At 39.4% G+C, this 21,694-nt stretch overlaps 4 protein-coding genes across 4 annotated transcripts; 2 read left to right on the top strand and 2 right to left on the bottom strand.

Annotated features, from left to right (window-relative positions):
- Positions 1 to 994: 994 nt before the first annotated feature.
- LOC112575474 (keratin, type I cytoskeletal 10-like) lies at positions 995 to 2,987 on the top strand. Its single transcript, XM_025257371.1, has 4 exons — positions 995 to 1,121; positions 1,784 to 1,816; positions 2,053 to 2,131; positions 2,465 to 2,987. Exons 1-4 carry the CDS (start codon positions 1,077 to 1,079, stop codon positions 2,863 to 2,865), a joined length of 558 nt encoding a protein of 185 aa, XP_025113156.1. The 5' UTR covers positions 995 to 1,076; the 3' UTR covers positions 2,866 to 2,987.
- Positions 2,988 to 6,387: 3,400 nt separating this feature from the next.
- LOC112575480 (keratin, type I cytoskeletal 10-like) lies at positions 6,388 to 8,338 on the bottom strand. The gene is made up of 4 exons (XM_025257379.1): positions 8,213 to 8,338; positions 7,518 to 7,550; positions 7,203 to 7,281; positions 6,388 to 6,910 (listed from the first exon to the last, which is right to left on the bottom strand). Exons 1-4 carry the CDS (start codon positions 8,255 to 8,257, stop codon positions 6,510 to 6,512), a joined length of 558 nt encoding a protein of 185 aa, XP_025113164.1. The 5' UTR covers positions 8,258 to 8,338; the 3' UTR covers positions 6,388 to 6,509.
- Positions 8,339 to 9,418: 1,080 nt separating this feature from the next.
- Positions 9,419 to 10,785, top strand: LOC112576087. Its single transcript, XM_025258337.1, has 4 exons — positions 9,419 to 9,542; positions 9,638 to 9,670; positions 9,969 to 10,053; positions 10,319 to 10,785. Exons 1-4 carry the CDS (start codon positions 9,498 to 9,500, stop codon positions 10,654 to 10,656), a joined length of 501 nt encoding a protein of 166 aa, XP_025114122.1. The 5' UTR covers positions 9,419 to 9,497; the 3' UTR covers positions 10,657 to 10,785.
- A 1,481-nt stretch (positions 10,786 to 12,266) lies between these two features.
- Positions 12,267 to 18,331, bottom strand: LOC112576084. Its single transcript, XM_025258333.1, has 10 exons — positions 18,201 to 18,331; positions 17,735 to 17,946; positions 16,747 to 16,917; positions 16,392 to 16,609; positions 16,049 to 16,219; positions 15,682 to 15,800; positions 15,098 to 15,155; positions 14,510 to 14,752; positions 13,872 to 14,004; positions 12,267 to 13,203 (listed from the first exon to the last, which is right to left on the bottom strand). Exons 2-10 carry the CDS (start codon positions 17,917 to 17,919, stop codon positions 13,122 to 13,124), a joined length of 1,380 nt encoding a protein of 459 aa, XP_025114118.1. The 5' UTR covers positions 17,920 to 17,946; positions 18,201 to 18,331; the 3' UTR covers positions 12,267 to 13,121.
- Between the last annotated feature and the right edge of the window lie 3,363 nt (positions 18,332 to 21,694).

Below are 21,694 nucleotides of genomic sequence, written 5' to 3'. Positions count from 1 at the left end.
CACCATTTACTTATAATTAAAAATCAAAATTAAAAAAAACTCAAACGAGTATGAAACAGTTGAGTGACAAGGGATCACATATCCTCAATACAAACTTGAAAGTATAAGTTTGAAAACATTGATAACATCTGCTGTCAAAACATGATGGAGAGCAAAGTAAACAAACCGAAACTGCGTATCACGACTGAAACTGCGTTTCACGACAAAATTAAAAGAAAGGAAGAGTAGAAAAGAAACAAGAAGAAGAAAGAAAAAGGGGAAAAAACCCCAAAAGAAATGTAAGCTTTTGTCACAATGTGATTTCTTCTGAAATAAAGATGGATGGATAAACCGTTACTGAGTCTTACATCAAGAAGTTCAAGAAACCTATTTTAAAGCCAGTCATTAAAGACATTGCTTAAAACAAAAGCAAAAATAGAATAAGTAAAAAATAAAATTAAACAAACTTTTATTTTAAGTGTATTTAAAAGGGTAAATATTTGTTTTCCTTAGGTCACGTGATTTTCATTAATACATACACCTTAACATCTAAAGTGTGAAAGGCAGCATTTAAAAAATTCAAAGAGTGCCATTCACAATTTTATATTTAAGGTATATGTGTTAAAGGAAATCTCGAGACCAAAGGAAAAAAAATTACGAGTGAATGAGAGGATTTCTTTTTGAATTGAGTCTTTAGTATCAAGATCATCTTCTCTCATTAGTTTTCCACGCTCTCTCTCTCTGTAAAACGACATCCAAACTCTATCAGAGTTGCTGGGGTGGTGAACCGAATGACTGGCACATCATGTGTTGGCTTTTTTTTTTGATGAGCCTGTATCTGTGAAACAATCTTTCAAAAACACTGTCATCGCAAGACCACGTTATTGCCTCGTCGTCACTCATCTGTCACCACCACCAGCTCCGAGTGTACGTGGCATGAGAGGCGGTTCAAATGTCATGGTCTGAACACTAAACAGGTCAACAAATAAACAAGAGGCAGTATAAAAGGGACACTGTTTGAAGGCTTCAACTATTCGCTCCGGTAAAGACTTTGAACACTTTTGTCATCCAACGACAACCAGTGTCCGGGCTTCACAATGCTGCTGTTCTTCGTCGCTGTCACTGCCTCTGTCTTTCTAGGGGTAAGTGTTGTGTACGGATGCCATTTAATGGCGATTTACTCTTTGAGTAAGATACCTACACCTAGCTAGACTAACCATCTGGGCAAATGTAGTACCTAACAAGGCGAAGAGGAAAGATAGAAAGAAAGGAATAGGATAGTGATGTCAGAATGGGTTAGGGCGTCCCTACCTATACCTTCCAGGGGTCAGTTTGTACTTTTCTCCCAACAGTATCTCTTTTTTGTGGATTGCCTTCCTGATTTCTCTATTTTGTTGTTTTCCAGTGCAAGACAAAAAGATGTAAAAAATTGTTGTAAATGAAAGCTATTCTTAAAGTCGGTATAAATAAATTATAGCTTTATAGACTCATTCCTTATTATTCGTTTCAAACTATTTTTTTAAACAGACGCAGCTTATCAAGTTTGATGCTAACTTCGTTGTATATTTACTCCTACAAATGAGCTCTGGTATTGTATGAAAATTAGGATCGTTCATTATCAAACTACATAAGAAAATTGGTCGGCTGTCTTTTCGTTCTTGTAGTTTTAACCAAACCCTAACCAGAACATAGAGACTGCTTGCATTATTCAAGAAACAGTGTAGTGCACATCATTAAAGGAACCCGTGTTAGACTGGGTTGTACACAAATAGCGAGAACATTACTGGTCTTCCTCTCATTTCAGGTGTCTTCACAGATGTATTCAGCATGCATGTCGGTGAGTATGCCTCACGCATCCAACGTGATTAGGGTTAACCTGCTATCATACATCTTTTCCACTGTAAACGGCCGCGGTCGTGATTTTGAGAGTGACATATGCTTAAATGGTAGTGAATAATTGGATTTGTAGTGAAATGCTTAAAAAGTTAGAATATTTTGACAATTAGGTTTAGGGAACGTCGCTGTCGGTTGGCACGGCTGAGATGAGAGTTGTTGTTTTCCTGTGTCGTGCAGCAAATTACCTGTGCCGAAGGCTTCACCTGTATGTATGTACGATCTCCACAAAGCTTCTACATGCGTCCCGCCTGCGTCCGTGAGTATATCAGAGACAAGCACAAGGAGATTTTACAAGTTTGTTAGTCGCCTCAATCCGAGTTAAACACTCGGCTAGCAGAGCACAGGCTTAGTAACCAAAAAAACAAACAAACAAACAAACAAACAAACAAACAAACAAACAAACAAAAAACAAACAAACAAACAAACAAACAAAAACCCGCTTAAATCTTATGATGTCATCGTGTGGTCTGGTGGGCTGATAGGAAGGTTGAGAAGAAAAGAGTGGAGAGGAAGGTAGTGAATTGAAAGGAAAACATGAAGAAGGGGGGAAGGGTCACTTTTTCATGGTCATTTCGTCTTCTGTGGGCAGAGATGGACGCTGACTGTCAGACGCTTGGCGGGTACGATTTGACCGACGTGGGCAACGTCAAGCGACAGATCGGAGGTCAGATGGGGTGGATGCAGGCTGAAGGAGAGTGCAACAGCGACAGCATCTGTACCTACATGTACAACTTGGGTGGTGGATTCTATGGCGGAAGCTTCGGTGGAGGCATGGGCGGCGGCGGAATTAGCGGAGGAGGCATGGGCGGAGGACTGGAGGGTGGCATGGGAGGAGGTTTCGGAGGAACAGGGGGAATTGCAGGAGGCATGGAAGGAGGCATGGCACGTGACCATCCTTACAAATGCTGTCGGATGCGCTCGTATTCCGGGAACCTGGTGACGCGCTGCGTGCAGAAGCCGCACTACTTCATACAGTACGCCATGGGCTGACCTGTGACCCGTGTGTGAGCTGGTCCTGCAGGTGCAAGAAAGGGTATCCATGTCAAGCTGCTGCTCTGTTTGGCAAAATGTACGCAGTGGTCAAAAGACAACAATAAATGAGTAACTGAAAAGGGCACTTGTTTATTTTAACACATGCGTGTGAGAGACATATCAGCAGAGATATATATATATATTCTTATATAAACATATGTGTGCATGTGTGCATTTAGCTATGTGTTTGTATGTGTGCGCGTGTATATATCTATATGCGTTCGCGAGCACGTTTGTGTGTATTTGTGCGCATTCTTTCTCTGTGTGTGTGTTTCTATATTTGTTCCTCTGTCTCTCCTTCATTCTCAGTATGTTTGTTATATTAGGATCGTGGGCACATGTGTTCGTCTTTTCCAATTATGTGGTGATGCAACACTATGTCCCACTAACTTAGGGCGAGTACCACTCACTCCTGTTTTCCTGATCATTCCTACACTCCGTGTTTGTGAATCATGGATGACACAAGAATGTCACTTACCCGAACCACACACACACACACAGACACATGTATCTACAATTTAAGGCCGTCTTGCAATTTTGCTCATTTTACGTTGACTTATCCTTTTACTAGCAAGTTTACAATACATTCAGCTGTTATTAGTTTGTTACTAAATATGTAGTATCACATTATCGTTTTAGATTACTTTAAAAAATAACACACCAGGAATTTAAACTTCTGGCATTACCAATAGCTTCTGGCACGAATTTTATAAATGAGTATATGTTAATCACAACTCAATACACTTGTTTAAAACTATTCTTTACTCGGGTTGGCCTTTGTTTTAGTAACCAACATAAACGTCCATTTATCCCTTTTCTTGTCTTTCCGACATTTATTCTGTCTGTAAATCCTATTATTTTATTTTAAGTTTTACTGTTCAAATCTAGCATTATTGTTTGTCTGTTAATGTTCCATCTTCACTGATTAATTTTTGAGTTAGAGCCAGACCAGTTATTTCTCTTTAATCGTGAGCAATTGAAAGTGAGTTAATAATTATTGTGTCTTATCAATCCGGCCAATGGTGTTGACTGACATACACGTCTTTACTGCTACAAGGTTAGGGCAGTGTGCTGATCTGTGATTGGTCAGAAACAGGCCAGGCAAGTGAAGAAACAGAGAATCGACTATTTTCACGATGCTGTTCCATATTTGGACCTTTAACATTACGCAGAGATAAAGTGAGAAAATATAGAAAGTTTATCACGAAAAAAAAAAAAAAAATCAAAAATAAACATGTCTACAGTAGGTTGCATATAAGAAACGTTTTGACCTATGTCAAAAAGAGTAAAAATGATATATTGAACTGATCATAAATAAAAGAAGTAAAAACAACATTTTAAACACACTTTTATTTTAAATGTACTAAAAAGGGTAAAATAATTTTTTCCTTAGGTTTTGATATTTTCTCTAATATATATAACTTAAAATATAAAAGCTTTAGGGGCACTCATTCCATCCTAACAGATAGATAAAAACGGTAAAGAAGTAGTATTTTATTTCGATGTTTCTAAGAATGTGTCACACTTTTATAATTGAAATTATATGTTCAAAGATGATCTAGAGACCCAAGGAAAAAAATTATTTTACTCTTTTTAGTACATTTAAAATAAAAGTGTATTTTAAAAATTTTACTTGTTTCATTAAAAAAGTGTTAGTCTTTTTTAATTTTCCATGATTTTTTTCGAGTTACTTTGTGAATTTATTCCCTTCTTTAATTCAATATAAACTGTATGCAAATTATGAATATTAAATATTGAAATGATGACATTAAATCTATCATCATTCTATTTCTCAATGTAGCCTTCTTCGTAACTTACCAAACTAATGGTTTGGTTTAACAGATTACACAAGGCGAAGGCGAAGATAGGTACTTGAAAGTAAGAGGCTAAATGTAATGACTTACATAGCTTTACTTTCTATATTAATTCTGCTCTTTACTTTTTTTTGGGGGGGGGGGTGTGGCCTTTTATACAATGTGCCCAACCAAAGTTATGTGCGTATTTTGAATTTCTTTTAACCGAGACACAAAACAATTTTTTTAATGATAAGCACGCTCATACTACTTGTCGTGATGGACAAGCAATCAAATCAGTGTAAATAGCTGGCTGCTCCCACGCATTACACAACGTTTGATATGAAACTTCGGTATGAAAGCGATTGAAATGTCTTGCTATTGACTTCATCTAGTCTTGTTTGTTTGTCTTTTAATTGCATTCAACCAAGAGTTAGTTTAGTGTCTGGTGCTTTATTAGACTTAAACATTTTATGCAAAATTATTTTTTTAAAATTTACTTTACTACTTGTGGACTGCTGGAAATTATTTAATATTGTACCGGGAATGAGTAACTGATGAAAAATTCACACACTAGGACGATAAGAAGGGAGTGAAAAATCGATTATAAAAATTCCAACCGGAAAGACAAAGTGAATTAAATAAAAGTGTGTAATAAAAAAAAATAAATAAATAAATCCTGTACTCGACCATACCGAGATTTTTTGTTTGAATTTACACAGAATGTTGCCTCAGTATAGTCCACATGCAACCTTTAATCAAAGCACGCTCAAGAAAAAGACAACGTAATCGGCCCGTTAGGCTTAAATTATAAATATCGACCTTCTAAATCATTATTGTTGTCATCATCTAGACCAGGGGTGGGCAATTAATTTTCCCAAGGGGCCGCATGAGACATTGGGATGGTTTTAGAGGGCCGGACTAATATAGTTAACTCAGTTTTACCCAGTACTGTATGTATAGTATATATACTATCCTTCGCCAGCGGGTGGGCCGGTCAGAGACAGGAGGCGGGCCGGATCCGGCCCGCGGGCCGGCCTTTGCCCAGGTCTGATCTAGACTAAAAAAAAAAAAAAAATCTGGAGTCATGAAGCAAGTACCAAAATGTTTTCTGGCATCAGAAAGATTAAAAGTTAAATGGTTCTTTCTGCTTGGTTCTCCAGGGGTGGATGGGAGGCCTCAGCAAGTGTTCTTCGTTTGAAAGAAATTTCCCTCAAGTATGTCAGGTACAGGAAGGGTATTTTTCCAAACCGACTTTCATAGTTTCTCTTGTGGTATCGTGCGTGATTCACAAACACGGAGTGGACAAATAGTCATTAGAAATAAGTAGTGCTAATCCCGAATTGGTGGGACATCGTCACAAGACTAATACCTGTACCCACGAACCGACCGAGAATAGAGGCTTCCCTTTGGGAGTGGGGGTTAGCTACTGTTCAGGCCGCCTCTGATGAAAGACAGGGGAAACAGAGAAACAGAAAGCAAGATATCAACACACAGCAGGCAAGAAACATGCACACAAATTATTCCCCTCTCTCTCTCACACACACACGCTAGTGCTCACAAATACATACACACACGTGCACTCAAATGCACACATACATACAAACACATATACATGTACATATAATATAAATATATATCTGCTGACATGTCTCTCACACGCATATGTTAAAATAAACAAGTGCCCTTTTCAGTTACTCATTTATTGTTGTCTTTTGACCACTGCGTACATATTGCCAAACATAGCAGCAGCTTGACATGGATACCGTTTCTTGCGCCTGCAGGACCAGCTCACACACGGGTCACAGGTCAGCCCATGGCGTACTGTATGAAGTAGTGCGGCTTCTGCACGCAGCGCGTCACCAGGTTCCCGGAATACGAGCGCATCCGACAGCATTTGTAAGGATGGTCACGTGCCATGCCTCCTTCCATGCCTCCTGCAATTCCCCCTGTTCCTCCGAAACCTCCTCCAATGCCACCCTCCAGTCCTCCGCCCATGCCTCCTCCGCTAATTCCGCCGCCGCCCATGCCTCCACCGAAGCTTCCGCCATAGAATCCACCACCCAAGTTGTACATGTAGGTACAGATGCTGTCACTGTTGCACTCTCCTTCAGCCTGCATCCATCCCATCTGACCTCCGATCTGTCGCTTGACGTTGCCCACGTCGGTCAAATCGTACCCGCCAAGCGTCTGACAGTCAGCGTCCATCTCTGTCCACAGAAGACGAGATGACCATGAAAAATTGACCCTTCCCCCCTTCTTCATGTTTTCCTTTCAAGGCTTCATCCCTTCCAAATTTACTACCCTTCTCTCCTTTTCTTCTCAACCTTCCTACCAGCCTACACGATGACATCTAAAGATTTAAGCGGGGTTTTTGTTTGTTTGTTTGTTTGTTTGTTTTTTGGTTACTAAGCCTGTGCTCTGCTAGCAGAGTGTTTAACTCGGATTGAGGCGACTAACAAACTTGTAAAATCTCCTTGTGCTTGTCTCTGATATACTCACGGACGCAGGCGGGACGCATGTAGAAGCTTTGTGGAGATCGTACATACATACAGGTGAAGCTTTCGGCACAGGTAATTTGCTGCACGACACAGGAAAACAACAACTCTCATCTCAGCCGTGCCAACCGACAGCGACGTTCCCTAAACCTAATTGTCAAAATATTCTAACTTTTTAAGCATTTAACTACAAATCCAATTATTCACTACCATTTAAGCATATGTCACTCTCAAAATCACGACCGCGGCCGTTTACAGTAGAAAAGATGTGTGATAACAGGTTAACCCTAATCACGTTGGATGCGTGAGGCGTACTCACCGACATGCATGCTGAATACATCTGTGAAGAGACCTGAAATGAGAGGAAGACCAGTAATATTCTCGCTATTTGTGTACAACTCAGTCTAACACGGGTTTCCTTTAATGATGTGCACTACACTGTTTCTTGAATAATGGAAGCAGTCTCTATGTTCTGGTTAGGGTTTGGTTAAAACTACAAGAACGAAAAGACAGCCGACCAATTTTCTTATGTAGTTTGATAATGAACGATCCTAATTTGCATATAATACCAGAGCTCGTTTGTAGGAGTAAATATACAACGAAGTTAGCATCAAACTTATAAGCTGAGTCTTTAAAAAAAAATAGTTTGAAATGAATAATAAGGAATGAGTCTATCAAGCTATAATTTATTTATACCGACTTTAAGAATAGCTTTCATTTACAAAAATTTTTTACATCTTTCTGTCTTGCACTGGCAAAACAACAAAATAGAGAAATTAGGAAGGCAATCCACAAAAAAAGATACTGTTGGGAGAAAAGTACAAACTGACCCCTGGAAGGTATAGGTAGGGACGCCCTAACCCATTCTGACATCACTATCCTATTCCTTTCTTTCCATCTTTCCTCTTCGCCTTGTTAGGTACTACATTTGCCCAGATGGTTAGTCTAGCTAGGTGTAGGTAGCTTACTCAAAGAGTAAATGGCCCTTAAATGGCATCCGTACACAACACTTACCCCTAGAAAGACAGAGGCAGTGACAGCGACGAAGAACAGCAGCATTGTGAAGCCCGGACACTGGTTGTCGTTGGATGACAAAAGTGTTCAAAGTCTTTACCGGAGCGAATAGTTCAAGCCTTCAGACTGTGTCCCTTTTATACTGCCTCTTGTTTATTTGTTGACCTGTTTAGTGTTCAGACCATGACATTTGAACCGCCTCTCATGCCACGTACACTCGGAGCTGGGGGTGGTGACAGATGAGTGACGACGAGGTAATAACGTGGTCTTGCGATGACAGTATTTTTGATTGTTTTGCAGATAGAGACTCACCGAAAAAAAAAAAAAAGCCAACACATGATGTGCCAGTCATTCGGTTCACCACCCCAGCAACTCTGATAGAGTTTGGATGTCGTTTTACAGAGAGAGAGAGCGTGGAAAACTAATGAGAGAAGATGATCTTGATACTAAAGACTCAATTCAAAAAGAAATCCTCTCATTCACTCGTAATTTTTTTTCCTTTGGTCTCGAGATTTCCTTTAACACATATACCTTAAATATAAAATTGTGAATGGCACTCTTTGAATTTTTTAAATGCTGCCTTTCACACTTTAGATGTTAAGGTGTATGTATTAATGAAAATCACGTGACCTAAGGAAAACAAATATTTACCCTTTTAAATACACTTAAAATAAAAGTTTGTTTAATTTTATTTTTTACTTATTCTATTTTTGCTTTTGTTTTAAGCAATGTCTTTAATGACTGGCTTTAAAATAGGTTTCTTGAACTTCTTGATGTAAGACTCAGTAACGGTTTATCAATCCATCTTTATTTCAGAAGAAATCACATTGTGACAAAAGCTTACATTTCTTTTGGGGTTTTTTCCCCTTTTTCTTTCTTCTTCTTGTTTCTTTTCTACTCTTCCTTTCTTTTAATTTTGTCGTTAAACGCAGTTTCGGTCGTGTTACGCAGTTTCGGTTTGTTTACTTTGCTCTCCATCATGTTTTGACAGCAGATGTTATCAATGTTTTCAAACTTATACTTTCAAGTTTGTATTGAGGATATGTGATCCCTTGTCACTCAACTGTTTCATACTCGTTTGAGTTTTTTTTTTAATTTAGATTTTTAATTATACGTAAATGGGGAGATCAACATGTTGACCCGTCAGCCGATAGTGATCGAAAATTTTGGTGCTGAAGTAAACATGTTGCCACACTCAGGTATAAAAGCCGGAGTCCACAGTGGATAGAGCATCTGATTGGACCGCAGCGAGACCCGTGACGTTTCCAGTGTTTTAGAATCCAACATGGCGCTGCTGTCTCTGGTCTTGTTGTCATCGATGTTTCTTCTCGTATGTATTCTTGTAGCTTGCAAGAAAAGATAGTTTCATTTCAAAAATCAAAAGTTCTTTAACTTAAACTAACAGCCTAATCTTTCTTTTTTTAGGCAACGTCCCAGATGTGGAACATTTGCATGTCTGTGAGTACCTTTATTTATATCTGGATAATGAGTAATAATGAGGATGATACACAGGTTTCGTCAAAGATAGATTAATCTAAGAAGCTATAATATGAAACTGAAAAGTTGATTTAATATATGTGGATGAAACATGGTTAGGGTTTTGAATACTTCTTCTCTTGTTCATGTGCGTGTTGAGTTTCTGTTAACACTAAGAAAGATGTCTTTACTGGCGTCATAGTCATTATCATCACCACCATCATCATTATTATTGATAATACTAACATTATTATTTACAAAGCATTTTTGTGTCGCACAGACTCAGAGCAAGTATGTGTGTCCTGAACGTTTCATTTGCATGAGGACGGGTATGTCCGGCATGGGCTCCCAATCCGAATGTGTTAGTAAGTAAATCATTTGCTTATTTCATTCTTTTCTGTCGTTTGAAAGCGATTTTTCTCGATTCAGTCCTTGTCTTTGAATCTTCCATACTGAGTTTATAATCGGTTGTCATGTTGAGCGAAACATGAAATCGCTCTTAACTTGAGAACAATCGTATTGTGATGCCACACCTAGAACTTCTATTATCGCCACAATCCCATACTCGCGCAAATCGTCTACAAGATACACTACTTATATTGTGCAACATTTTCACTGTCTTTCCGTCAGTAATGGACCCTGACTGCAACAGAATGGGAGGCAGAGATCTGACGGAAACTTCCATTGTGAAGCGTCAAGCCGCTGGCATCGGAGGAGTAGGAGTGCTAGGAGAGTGCAACAGCGACCAGACCTGCAGGCGACGATACATGGGGCTTTCCATCGGCACCGACAACCCCTATAAGTGCTGCCGAGTCCGCACAAGGACTGGGATGTTCGAGACCCGATGCCTGAGGAAGCCCCACTTCCCTCTGCTATCTGGTTTTGGAGGCCTGGGCGAAGGAGGCTTTGGTGGCGGCCAGGTGGGCGGCGGGTTCGGAGGGCAGGCAGGTGTGGTGGGCACGGTCTAGCTCACCCTGACGCCATGTTTCGCCACGCTGCATATGTCATTGTTTTTGGAGGAAAAAACCGTTTGTGCTACGATGCACAGAGCATGGAATTGTTGACATGACATGGCAATAAATGACGTAGGAATCACGTGATGGTGTGATGTGTTCAGTAACAGGAGTGAGCAAAGTTGTTTTTAGAAAAGTACGGATAGTGGTGAGGGATATCCCTTCCATTCTTTAATTTTTTGTTTGTTTGTTTTTTGTTTGTTTTTGTTGGACTTGGATGTCCAGAAAGCGATTAATGTAAGAGACACACTTAAAAGGAGAGGCCAAAAAGCTGAGTTCAAAAAACAAAGAAATGTTGTCACCGCTATGAAACGAAGCAAGATGAGAAACTTCTTTAGCAAACTCATAGAATGCAGAAAGAACACTAAAATGATCTAGAAAGCCATCAATAATTAACCAACAAGTCGAGACAAACCGGTCCTACAATTAAAATTCTCTCTAACACACTGAAGGCACATTTTGCAGGAATTGCTACTACGGTGGTGTCAAACGACAAGTCACAAGAAAACAAACTAGACAAACTACGAAACTTCTGTAAGTCAAAACAAATTTATACCGCTCTTTTCATTCTCCCAATGAGTATATTAGAAGTATATCAAGCACTTACCAAACTCAAAGATACCAACACCGGAGGGCCAGACAGCATCGACAACAAAATTCTAAAGCGTTCAGCACCGGTCATTACTGAAATCCTGACCTACCTGTAAAACCTCTGTATTTATAAATCTTACTTTCCATCGCACCTTAAACAAGCTAAAGTAATCTCACTACATAAATCAGGTGTTCCAAGTGACCCTACAAGCTATCTTCTAATCTCAATCCTCTCTCAAAACCCTTGGAAAAACACATCCATAACAGAGATACCTCCCAACTCCAGGACACATAGTAAATATATGTTTTTCTTAACCATCACTTTTGTACATATTCACCCTCCACTCTCCTTTGATACCTTTCTTATGTTTTCTAATAGTTATTCTCATAGTACTTAATTGCTACAATTACTTAGTTTATTCTTTCCCCGAAATGGGTGATGGCTAAATGAAAAGAAAACACCATTTTCTTGTTTATTTTACCTCTCGTTAGTAAAGAATTGTTATAGTCATTTAACTGAAGCTATATATAGTTTATTAATAGACGCATCCAATTTTGCTGTTTTGTGACTGTGCTATGAATAATTTAGTGTTTTATTAGCTTGTTGATGAAGCACAGTTCTCGATTCCACTGTAGACACTACTAATGCAGATAAATTGCTAGTTCGCGTGTTTTGAAAAATATATGATTGCGAGGTTTTCAGGACAGCTGACAATGCGTTGATCGTTAGATATGAAGGAAAAGGCAAGTGAAAGAATGAGTTTAACGATAGGTACTGACTCTGTTTCGGGTAAAAAAATTATCTGTTAAGTTTTATTTCTTGCCGGGTAGGCGCGCCATTGCTGCAGAAAAGATAGTGCAGTGTACTTATCTATGTTTTGTCCGAAATAGGAGAAAAACTGACGAAAGAGAGACTATTTTCACATAACACTGCAGTCTTCACTTCGAACATCACGCTGAGACAAAGAGAAAAATATAGAAAGTTTATTAACAAATATAAAATTAACATTTCTGCATCATGTTGTACATGAAAACATGAAATATCACTTCAATAAAAGTAAAAATAACATATTAAAATGATGATGAAAAGGAATTAATGCACACGATTATGTGAAGAAAAAATCCTTTTTTAAAAATCCACAGTTTCCCTTTACATGCAGACTGTTGTCTCGCTTTTTGCTTTTCTAAAGGCACACAGGTATGACGCGAATATGATATTTATTACACCGCAGTAAATAAGTAAACAAATAAAGAAATCAACTAGATGCAAAACGCACGAAAATTTCGCTCCATTTACGTGATCTGTGTGTAAGATGTCTGCAACCTAGGATGTGAGGGTTGAATGTGGGAAGGAGGTATAGGAAGGGTAGGGTGTCTCCTACGTTTTGAATTCCTAGTAATAAGTTTCAACGTAGTTCGCACTAAAGACACTTTAACAACGCTGTAAATAAAAAAATATATCTTTGTAGCTTTGATTGATTCTTCCACAGAGCTGCATGAAAGTGGTCATGCTCTGAGATACTGTGCTTAAGACAAACAAAATAAAAAAATGCCGGGTTGCATAGCTTGGTAACAGCCTCATTTCGGAGGTGATCAAAATGAGACTAAGATGTGGAGTGGTGGAGGGAGAGAAGATTTTGTTCTCCACCTCTGTCCACTTCCTGCAACGAAACTGTAAGATGTCAATTATTTTTATGTCCTTCACATTAGCCTGGTAAACCGCGACAGCGGAACAGTCGGAGAAAAATGACCGAGCTCCTAAAACTTGTGTCTGTTCACAGCAAAATGATTGTGATGGCGACGAAGGAAGGGATCGTAGCAGCAGGTCTCTACACAATAACACACCATTCTTCTGCGGTTTGAGGGACGACTTCCGGCGGTGGCTCCTGGAACTCGCACGGAAAGAACAATCTGGAAACAAAAATATTAATAATAACAGCAACAACAAGGAGAAGAAACGCTCACGAAGGAGCATGCTTTCAAGTAAAAGACATGGACAGTATACGAAGGACGGAAGGAGTAACAGCCATGCAGACAAGAAATAAAAGACAAACGTAGGCGACGCTTAGAGGAATCAGGGAACAAACAGTAAGGATGGAGAGTGAATAAATCTGCAGAGGAAGAGAATACAAAGACAATGACAATGGTCAACTTTATTTGTCCCAGTGGACAATTTGAACATGGGTAGGTGATCTAGTTACAAGCAATAGAAATAAAAGTAAGAATAAAATTCGTTGCAATGTGCAGCGTTAAAAGATGTCAATATGAAAATATTAGCAATAAAAAAAAGCAAGTGACAAATCTTTTTTTCCATTGCTAATATTTTCATGTTGACAACTTTTAACTTAATGTTAATGGCGAACACTGAAACAACATGGATGGACACCACATGGGTTAACACTCATACTAGACCAAAATGAGACCGTGACTGACCGACAGACAGATAAGCAGGCTGAGAAACGCGTGCGCGCTCACACACACACACACACAAAGGAATGAGAGACCGAAAAAACACCAGACAGGGATAGAAGATTCCAGAGATAGGAAGAGGTAGACCGTGCATTTTAAGGAATCCTCACCTGACGCAGGTGACGTACTGCTGGCCTGCCGACGTAGTCGCTACTGAGTCAGAGCGATCTTCCTTGACACCTGTACCTTCGCTATCCTTGTCCACAGCGTAACGGACAGTTTCCGCGCTGAGCACTGGGACACCTATGAACATTCCATCAACGTTCACTTGTAGCTTCTGCGTCTAGACAACCTGGAAATGCTCGACGATTAAGCTGATATAAAAAAAAACTTCAAAAATCCAGATGAAGATCATCCCTTCCCCTAGCAGATGATAAAATAATCCTATGGCTACAACACTCTGAGACACTTGAACAAGGCTTGAAAAGAACTACGTGTTTCTGCGCGGTAGTGAGCTAAGAGGGTTAAGAAAATTTCCATCGAGATATGCTTCCCCCAGCACCCCCGTGAAACAAATATTTCCTTGATAGAAAAAACATTTTTGCTTTCTAAATTCTCCTTCACAGTATCCCGCCTCAGACTATTGCAAGCTACTTAAACAGTTTTCAAAGAAGTGTGCGTTTTTGTTTTGTTTTCGTTTTTTTTTTTTTTTGGTTTGTTTGTTTGTTTATTAACATACCCGTCGCACAAGCTGCATGCATAGACCATAAGGATTCAAGTACATATAACCGTGGGTAGAGCTGTTTACCTGTAGCGCTCAACCAGGAAATGATTCTCTGAGCAGTTTTGGAGCGAGATTCGAACACTGCACCTGCCGGTCGAGCGGGCACGAAGAGTCGAGTTGTCAGATGAACGGAGCTGTAGAGAGACGAGTTTTCGCTCTTTTGGTCCTTAACGTAAAAAATGCGAAGAATTTTGATGTAGCGCGTTTCCAGGAGGCTGGGCGCTTCTGCGAACCCAGACTGCGTGGTTTCAATGAGGTATGGGCCCACTGCAAAATGACACGTAACTAACAGTTATGACACGTTAAAGAATTAAAAAAAATAAAAATAAACAGAGGACATAAATGTTGCACTGATTTAAACTATTTTTTTTCTAGATCGCATTTTCGCGTGTGAAGGCGAACAGACGAACGAACAGAACGAAGACAGAGGCAACAACAATCGAAAGAGACTGTGGCAAGCATGAACGAAGTGTGTGGATAAAAACGAATAAGTGGGGTGTAAGCGGAATAGTTCGCTTGGATTACGAATAACAAGAGATTAACAGATTAACTGACTGACGAACAATGTGAAACATGACATCATGGGTCATTACAAAGATACTCCACACTTACTTCCCCCTGGCCTCTCTGCTTTGAACGTCAGGGACTGAAAGTTGACAGCTCGAATATTCTGAAAGAAATTTTTAAAATGTACTTCTACTTAGTTAAAGTCTGATTATGTTTATACAAAGTATTGTTATACATTAAGAGTAACGAATTTACGAGGCAATCGTCCCTCTCAGACTGAGGTATTTCTCTCGCTTTGTCATACCCCACGTATTCCCACTGTTTCCGCTCTTTCAACTCGTTCGTGCGCAATACAAACTGCATAGTCGCTTCCATAGGCTAGTTGCGACATGTTTCTAAAACTGTTCTAAAGAAGCAAATTTTAAAAGTTTTCAAAAATTCCTCCTATGCCATTTAGATGCGTTCCACAACCGCATCCACAAATTTTGCTCATGGGAGTGAAAGTCTGGTTTCAACAGTTTTATTTCATTTAAAACAATTTTATTTTTAAAATAGGTTCTTAAATTTTTTGTAGACTTTATTTTCTACAAAGCTGATTATTTCAGTAGATTTAAGGCATAAAAGGCATTCAACTCTGAACAGAAATTCGTCTGCAAGCAGCCCGGACATGTACGCTGGTAGCTGCTTACTTGCTGGCCTTGTAGCCAATGCGCTGCCTTGGAGACAATGCTGGAAAATGGAGCGAACCGCACTCTGTGCATAAAGTTTTCGTGGTCCTGGGCTATATCCGGAACTTCATCATGATAGCCTAAAAATAAAAATAAGAATAAGAATACTCGCCCAGACGAACAAACAGCTACAATTCAAAATAAACATTCCGTTCTCAAATAAGCAGACCGTTTATCTGACCCATCATTCCGATAGAAGGCAAAGTGACTATCCAGATTTATTATCTAAACGACATGCAGATATGATATGGCAACATTCTACTATGATCCAAGGCAGAGTGCCTGTTTTTCCACAGGCATTAATTCGTTATTTTCAAAGGCAACCTACCGATTTGTTCAAAGGCTGGCTGGCCCTGCTCATAAAACAGTCGAATGCCGCAGACGTACATCCGGGTAGTGCGACCTGATTCCCACCAAAGACAGTTCTCGGTGTCAATCTTATCTAGCGACGCAGTCTCCATCACTTTGAAAGTCACCGTCTCAACAGTTAAGATCTTACCTGGACATGCAGGTAGGCAGAAGAAAAAAAATCAGATTTAGATGTAATTGAAGTTCGCGTGATTTACAAACAAGAAAATTCAATTAGAAAATTCGTGTGTCAAAAGTTATCCATTGCACGACAGAGCCCCGCTCCAGACCTTTACACAGACAAAACAGACATTATGGCATACCTGGCAAGGGCTTCTGTTGCAAATGGCGGCTGAGCTTTTGCAACATGGTAGGCAGCGAATCGAAGGACGGCAGGACGTTGTCCGGCGCCACGCGGAGCGAGATCGTGGCAACCATAGAGGCCAAGGTGCTGACGAGGTTGTTGTGGTCTGGCAGCACAGTCATGTACGCCAGCTTCTGCACCGGCGCCGGCGTCTCTCCTTGCGGTCGCAGCCATAGTCTGTTGGACAATGGCAATAAGCACCACTCAGTGAGAGCCATTTATTAGAAGCTAATGGACACATCGATGGATGGAATATCATGGAACTACACTATGCGTGACTCTTGAAAGACAGAAGACCAAGCAAGACCGTTCACCTCAGCCCCTTCAGGTAGACATTCTTGCCATTACTGGAAACGTGACAGAAGCTGTAATCGAAGTCCGCCTTGAAATCCGCGGAGTTCAGCTTGCTCTCTACTGTCTCGCACTTGACGACCACAAACTGCGGCATCGAGCGAAGCCACTGATTGGCCTCCTCAACAACAGTCCTGCAAGGCGATTGGTCGAAAAGAAACACACATCTTATTTTACTCGACAAAACTATTGGCTGTACGAGAGGAGCTAGGGGAGAGCATTCTCTTGCTGCGAATAATTTATTATGCACTGTTTCTATCTTTGTTAATCACAGATAAAGAATTGTGTTACTGACGAAAGTTAAAATATACATTCTCAGCAAGTTACACATTCAAAAGGACACGCTTACAACCTGTCACACGGTGTTTCTCGTATTCTCTTAGGGGGCTGTTGTTTTTATTTTATTTTAATTCTTTAAAAAAACTTCTGCGAAAATCGTTTGAAGTATCGCCGACTCGTGAGTGAAAAACTGAACCAACAGTTTAAAAAGAGCGTACTCTTGACCACTTGATTTGTTAGAGATTGATCAGAAGTACATTGTCAAGATAATCGGGAAGTATTCTCTGGTAAAGATCCAATGTCGCACGAGAAAGAGAAGTGTGTGTCCGCGCGCGCGAAGGAACGAAAGATGAATGGTGAGAATTCTTAGGTGATAATAATAATAAATGCAAAATTTGTAAAGAGCATACTCGCACTCAGGAGCATGCTCTGAGCGCCTAAAAACAAGAACTAAACATGGACAGCGTATATGGGACAGGAAAAAAATAGCAGATGAACTATAAAAGAATAAACAGTACTAACAAAGAATAATCAAATACAGAAAACGCTATATATAGGAAGCAAAGAACAAGAATTGAGAGTAACATGATATTGCTAAAGGAAGACGAGCAGGGAAGGATGTGAGAAAGGACTAGCATGGTGGGAAAGGGTAGATATGAGACGTGTACTTACTGAAAGTCTGCGTACTGTGGCTCGCCGGCAAACTTGGTACCCAAGCAGCGAGGGTAAAAATCGACGTAAGTCAAGGGAGGCAACTGTTCCGCACTCTCGACAACAGTTTCTTTCCCTTCGGGCATCGACGTTGTGAACACCTCCATCATCTCTGTTTCGATCTGCGCTGGAGATTCACTTGTCATTCTTTTCCTTTATATTTCTAAGGATAACTTGATGACATAAAAAGAGACGAAAATCAACGAACCATAGAAATAAAAAAGGAAAGGTCTACCAAAGAAAAGGAGCAACAGAAATAGAAGAGGTCGAGAAATTCATGGTATACTTGAGGGTTGAGAATGGAATAAAGGATGGAAGGAATACATTTGTAGACATTTTGATATCAGGTATCATTCTTCAGAAAAGCAGCAATACATTTAGTATACACCACCCTTAACAACGCAATTAGCATAAAAATTGTATATACCTGTATTTCTGTATTTCGGTGCCTGCAGACGGTGGTTGTGGATATGTGGTCTTATTTTCCTGTATTCACATTTATTTTTGTCTGTGCTTCCGTACCTAGTCCGCTACGTTTCTACGTCATAATACATTGTCGTCACTGTTGACATCACCGCGTGACTTCGAACTATATCACTGACCCACTTCATGCTGTGCTTTTGACCTGTGTATATCCACCACCAGGTTATTGGCAATTGTTACCCTTTCCGTCCATCCGTCCATACTTCCTATAATTAATAACCACCGTATACGTCACAAAAGGGGCGCTTCACACGGGGCGACTCAGACGCGTGTGTTCAGCTGGCATAGGTTTTACATTTGTTCACCTGTTTCAGCCCTGTTGGAGGGACTATTTTTCGTTTTGGAAGTTTTATGAAAGATTCAGGATGCGTGCTGTGTTGCTGCTGGACGGTTTGGTGGTGGTGGCAGTAGTTTTCTGTGCATTCAGAGTTGGTGTTGTTGCTGGCACACCGGGTCAACATGGCGACCGATATCCAGACGCTCAATCGACATACAGTGGAACCTCGGTTAGCGAACGCCTCGGATAGCGAATTTTTCGGTTAACGAACAAAAATTTCGTTAAAAATTTGTCTCGGATAGCGAACAAAATTTCGGATAACGAACAAAAATTTTGTTAAAAATTTGTCTCGGATAGCGAACAAAATTTTGAATAACGAACAGCCACGTGAACCACACGTGACCGACCAGCATGTCATCATGTCATCATTCGCGCTCGAGACACAGTTACGATCGGTCGTTCCTTATCTATGAGCATCCTTCTTATTTAGTGATTGCTGTGCTTTATTTTAGTAATATAATCCTCAATCATGGCTCCAAAGAAGATTAAGAGCAATTAATAGTAGTGAGGTAATCACAAGGAAGCGGCCAACAAATGAATTGAAAAATGAAATGATTTCAAAGTATGAAGGTGGCATGCGTCTGTCGGATATGTGATGTCGTATTACCCAAGAGTTTTACAAAAAAGACAGAAGGAACAGACACTGGACAAGTTTTTACCTTCAACTTCAAAGCTACAGAAAAGGGAAGTCTCCCCCGATTTTACAATGTCACGTGTGCTCATGGAGGGAGAATCAAAGCAGTAGTTCCACCCCTTCCTCCCCACACCTCCATCCACCCACGCCGTCAAAACGGCAAGTTTTCTGATGTTTAAATGCTTTCGTTAATGTTTTTATGTTTATTTAACTTCATTTATTTTGTTTCATAACTGTTCTTATTAAACAAATACCTATATAGCCTTTAACTTTCAAATATTAGCCAGTCAACAGGGGCTGGGAACCAATTAAATCTATTTCCTTTATTTCTTATGGAAAAAATTGTTTCGGATAACGAACATTTCGGATAACGAACAACTTTCCAGAACGGATTAAGTTCGTTAACCGAGGTTCCACTGTATTTCTCACGCCCAAGTATCTGCCACGTGAGTTTGGACTGGTGTGTATCACTGTTGTGTATGCGCACCCGACAGCGAAACTGTCACGCGCCGCCATGGAGATCGCCGAAGTTGTCCGATCGCTACAGTCACTTAGCCCAGATGCTCCTAACTTTGTACTTGGTGATTTTAATAACTGGGGTTGTACGATCTGCTCTGCCTGCTTTCAAACAATATGTAACTTGTAATACCCGTCTTGATGGTGACCCCGATCGTTGCTACGGCAACATTCCAATGCATTCAAATCCATCCAGCTCCCTCAAATCGTCTTATGTACGTCTTATTCCTGCCTACAGAGTAGATTATGCAAACAAACTGAATGCATTTTATTGTCGCTTTGAGAGGGATGATGTTGGGGAGGAGTTATTTAATGTGATTTCTGCACTGGAGGAGAGAGTAGGGGAGGAGCAGCATGGGAGCGAATTGGATGACTTTGTGATTGAGGAAAACGCTGTTTTATCCCTTTTAGACCGGTGAATGTGAGGAACGCATGTGGCCCTGATGGTATTTGTGGAAGAGTGTTGAAAAACTGTGCTACTCAGCTGTCTGGTGTTTTTACTCAGTTGTTCTCTTGGTCTGTAAAATGTGAGTACTGTACCAAATATCTGGAAAAATCCATCATATGTCCTGTTCCTAGAACCAAAAACCTCTATTGCCAGTTGTCATACCACGTCATATAATTTCTCCTAGTGAGATAATAAAGTTCCATTGAATTGATTGAATTGAATTGAATTATCGTCCTATTGTAAGAATTTTTCACCAGTTACTCATTCCCGGTACAATATTAAATAATTTCCAGCAGTCCACAAGTAGTAAAGTAATTTTTTAAAATTAATTTTGCATAAAATGTGTAAGTCTAATAAAGCACCAGACACTAAACTAACCGTTGGTTGAATGCAATTAAAAGACAAACAAACAAGACTAGATGAAGTCAATAGCAAGACATTTCAATCGCTTTCATACCGAAGTTTCATATCAAACGTTGTGTAATGCGTGGGAGCAGCCAGCTATTTACACTGATTTGATTGCTTGTCCATCACGAAAAGTAGTATGAGCGTGCTTATCATTAAAAAAATTGTTTTGTGTCTCGGTTAAAAGAAATTCAAAATACGCACATAACTTTGGTTGGGCACATTGTATGAAAGGCCACCCCCCCAAAAAAAGTAAAGAGCAGAATTAATATAGAAAGTAAAGCTATGTAAGTCATTACATTTAGCCTCTTACTTTCAAGTACCTATCCTCGCCTTCGCCTTGTGTAATCTGTTAAACCAAACCATTAGTTTGATAAGTTACGAAGAAGGCTACATTGAGAAATAGAATGATGATAGATTTAATGACATCATTTCAATATTTAATATTCATAATTTGCATACAGTTTATATTGAATTAAAGAAGGGAATAAATTCACAAAGTAACTCGAAAAAATCATGGAAAATTAAAAAAGACTAACACTTTTTTAATGAAACAAGTAAAATTTTTAAAATACACTTTTATTTTAAATGTACTAAAAAGAGTAAAATAATTTTTTTCCTTGGGTCTCTAGATCATCTTTGAACATATAATTTCAATTATAAAAGTGTGACACATTCTTAGAAACATCGAAATAAAATACTACTTCTTTACCGTTTTTATCTATCTGTTAGGATGGAATGAGTGCCCCTCACGCTTTTATATTTTAAGTTATATGTATCAGAGAAAATATCAAAACCTAAGGAAAAAATTATTTTACCCTTTTTAGTACATTTAAAAGAAAAGTGTGTTTAAAATGTTGTTTTTACTTCTTTTATTTATGATCAGTTCAATATATCATTTTTACTCTTTTTGACATAGGTCAAAACGTTTCTTATATGCAACCTACTGTAGACATGTTTATTTTTGATTTTTAATTTTTTTTTTTTGTGATAAACTTTCTATATTTTCTCACTTTGTCTCTGCGTAATGTTAAAGGTCCAAATATGGAACAGCATCGTGAAAATAGTCGATTCTTTCTTCACTTGCCTGGCCTGTTT

The sequence above is a fragment of the Pomacea canaliculata genome, linkage group LG11 (assembly GCF_003073045.1).
Source record: "Pomacea canaliculata isolate SZHN2017 linkage group LG11, ASM307304v1, whole genome shotgun sequence".
Lineage (NCBI taxonomy): Eukaryota > Metazoa > Mollusca > Gastropoda > Architaenioglossa > Ampullariidae > Pomacea > Pomacea canaliculata.
The sequence above is the reverse complement of the archived record's forward strand: the minus strand, read 5'-3'. Positions and strand labels throughout refer to the sequence as shown.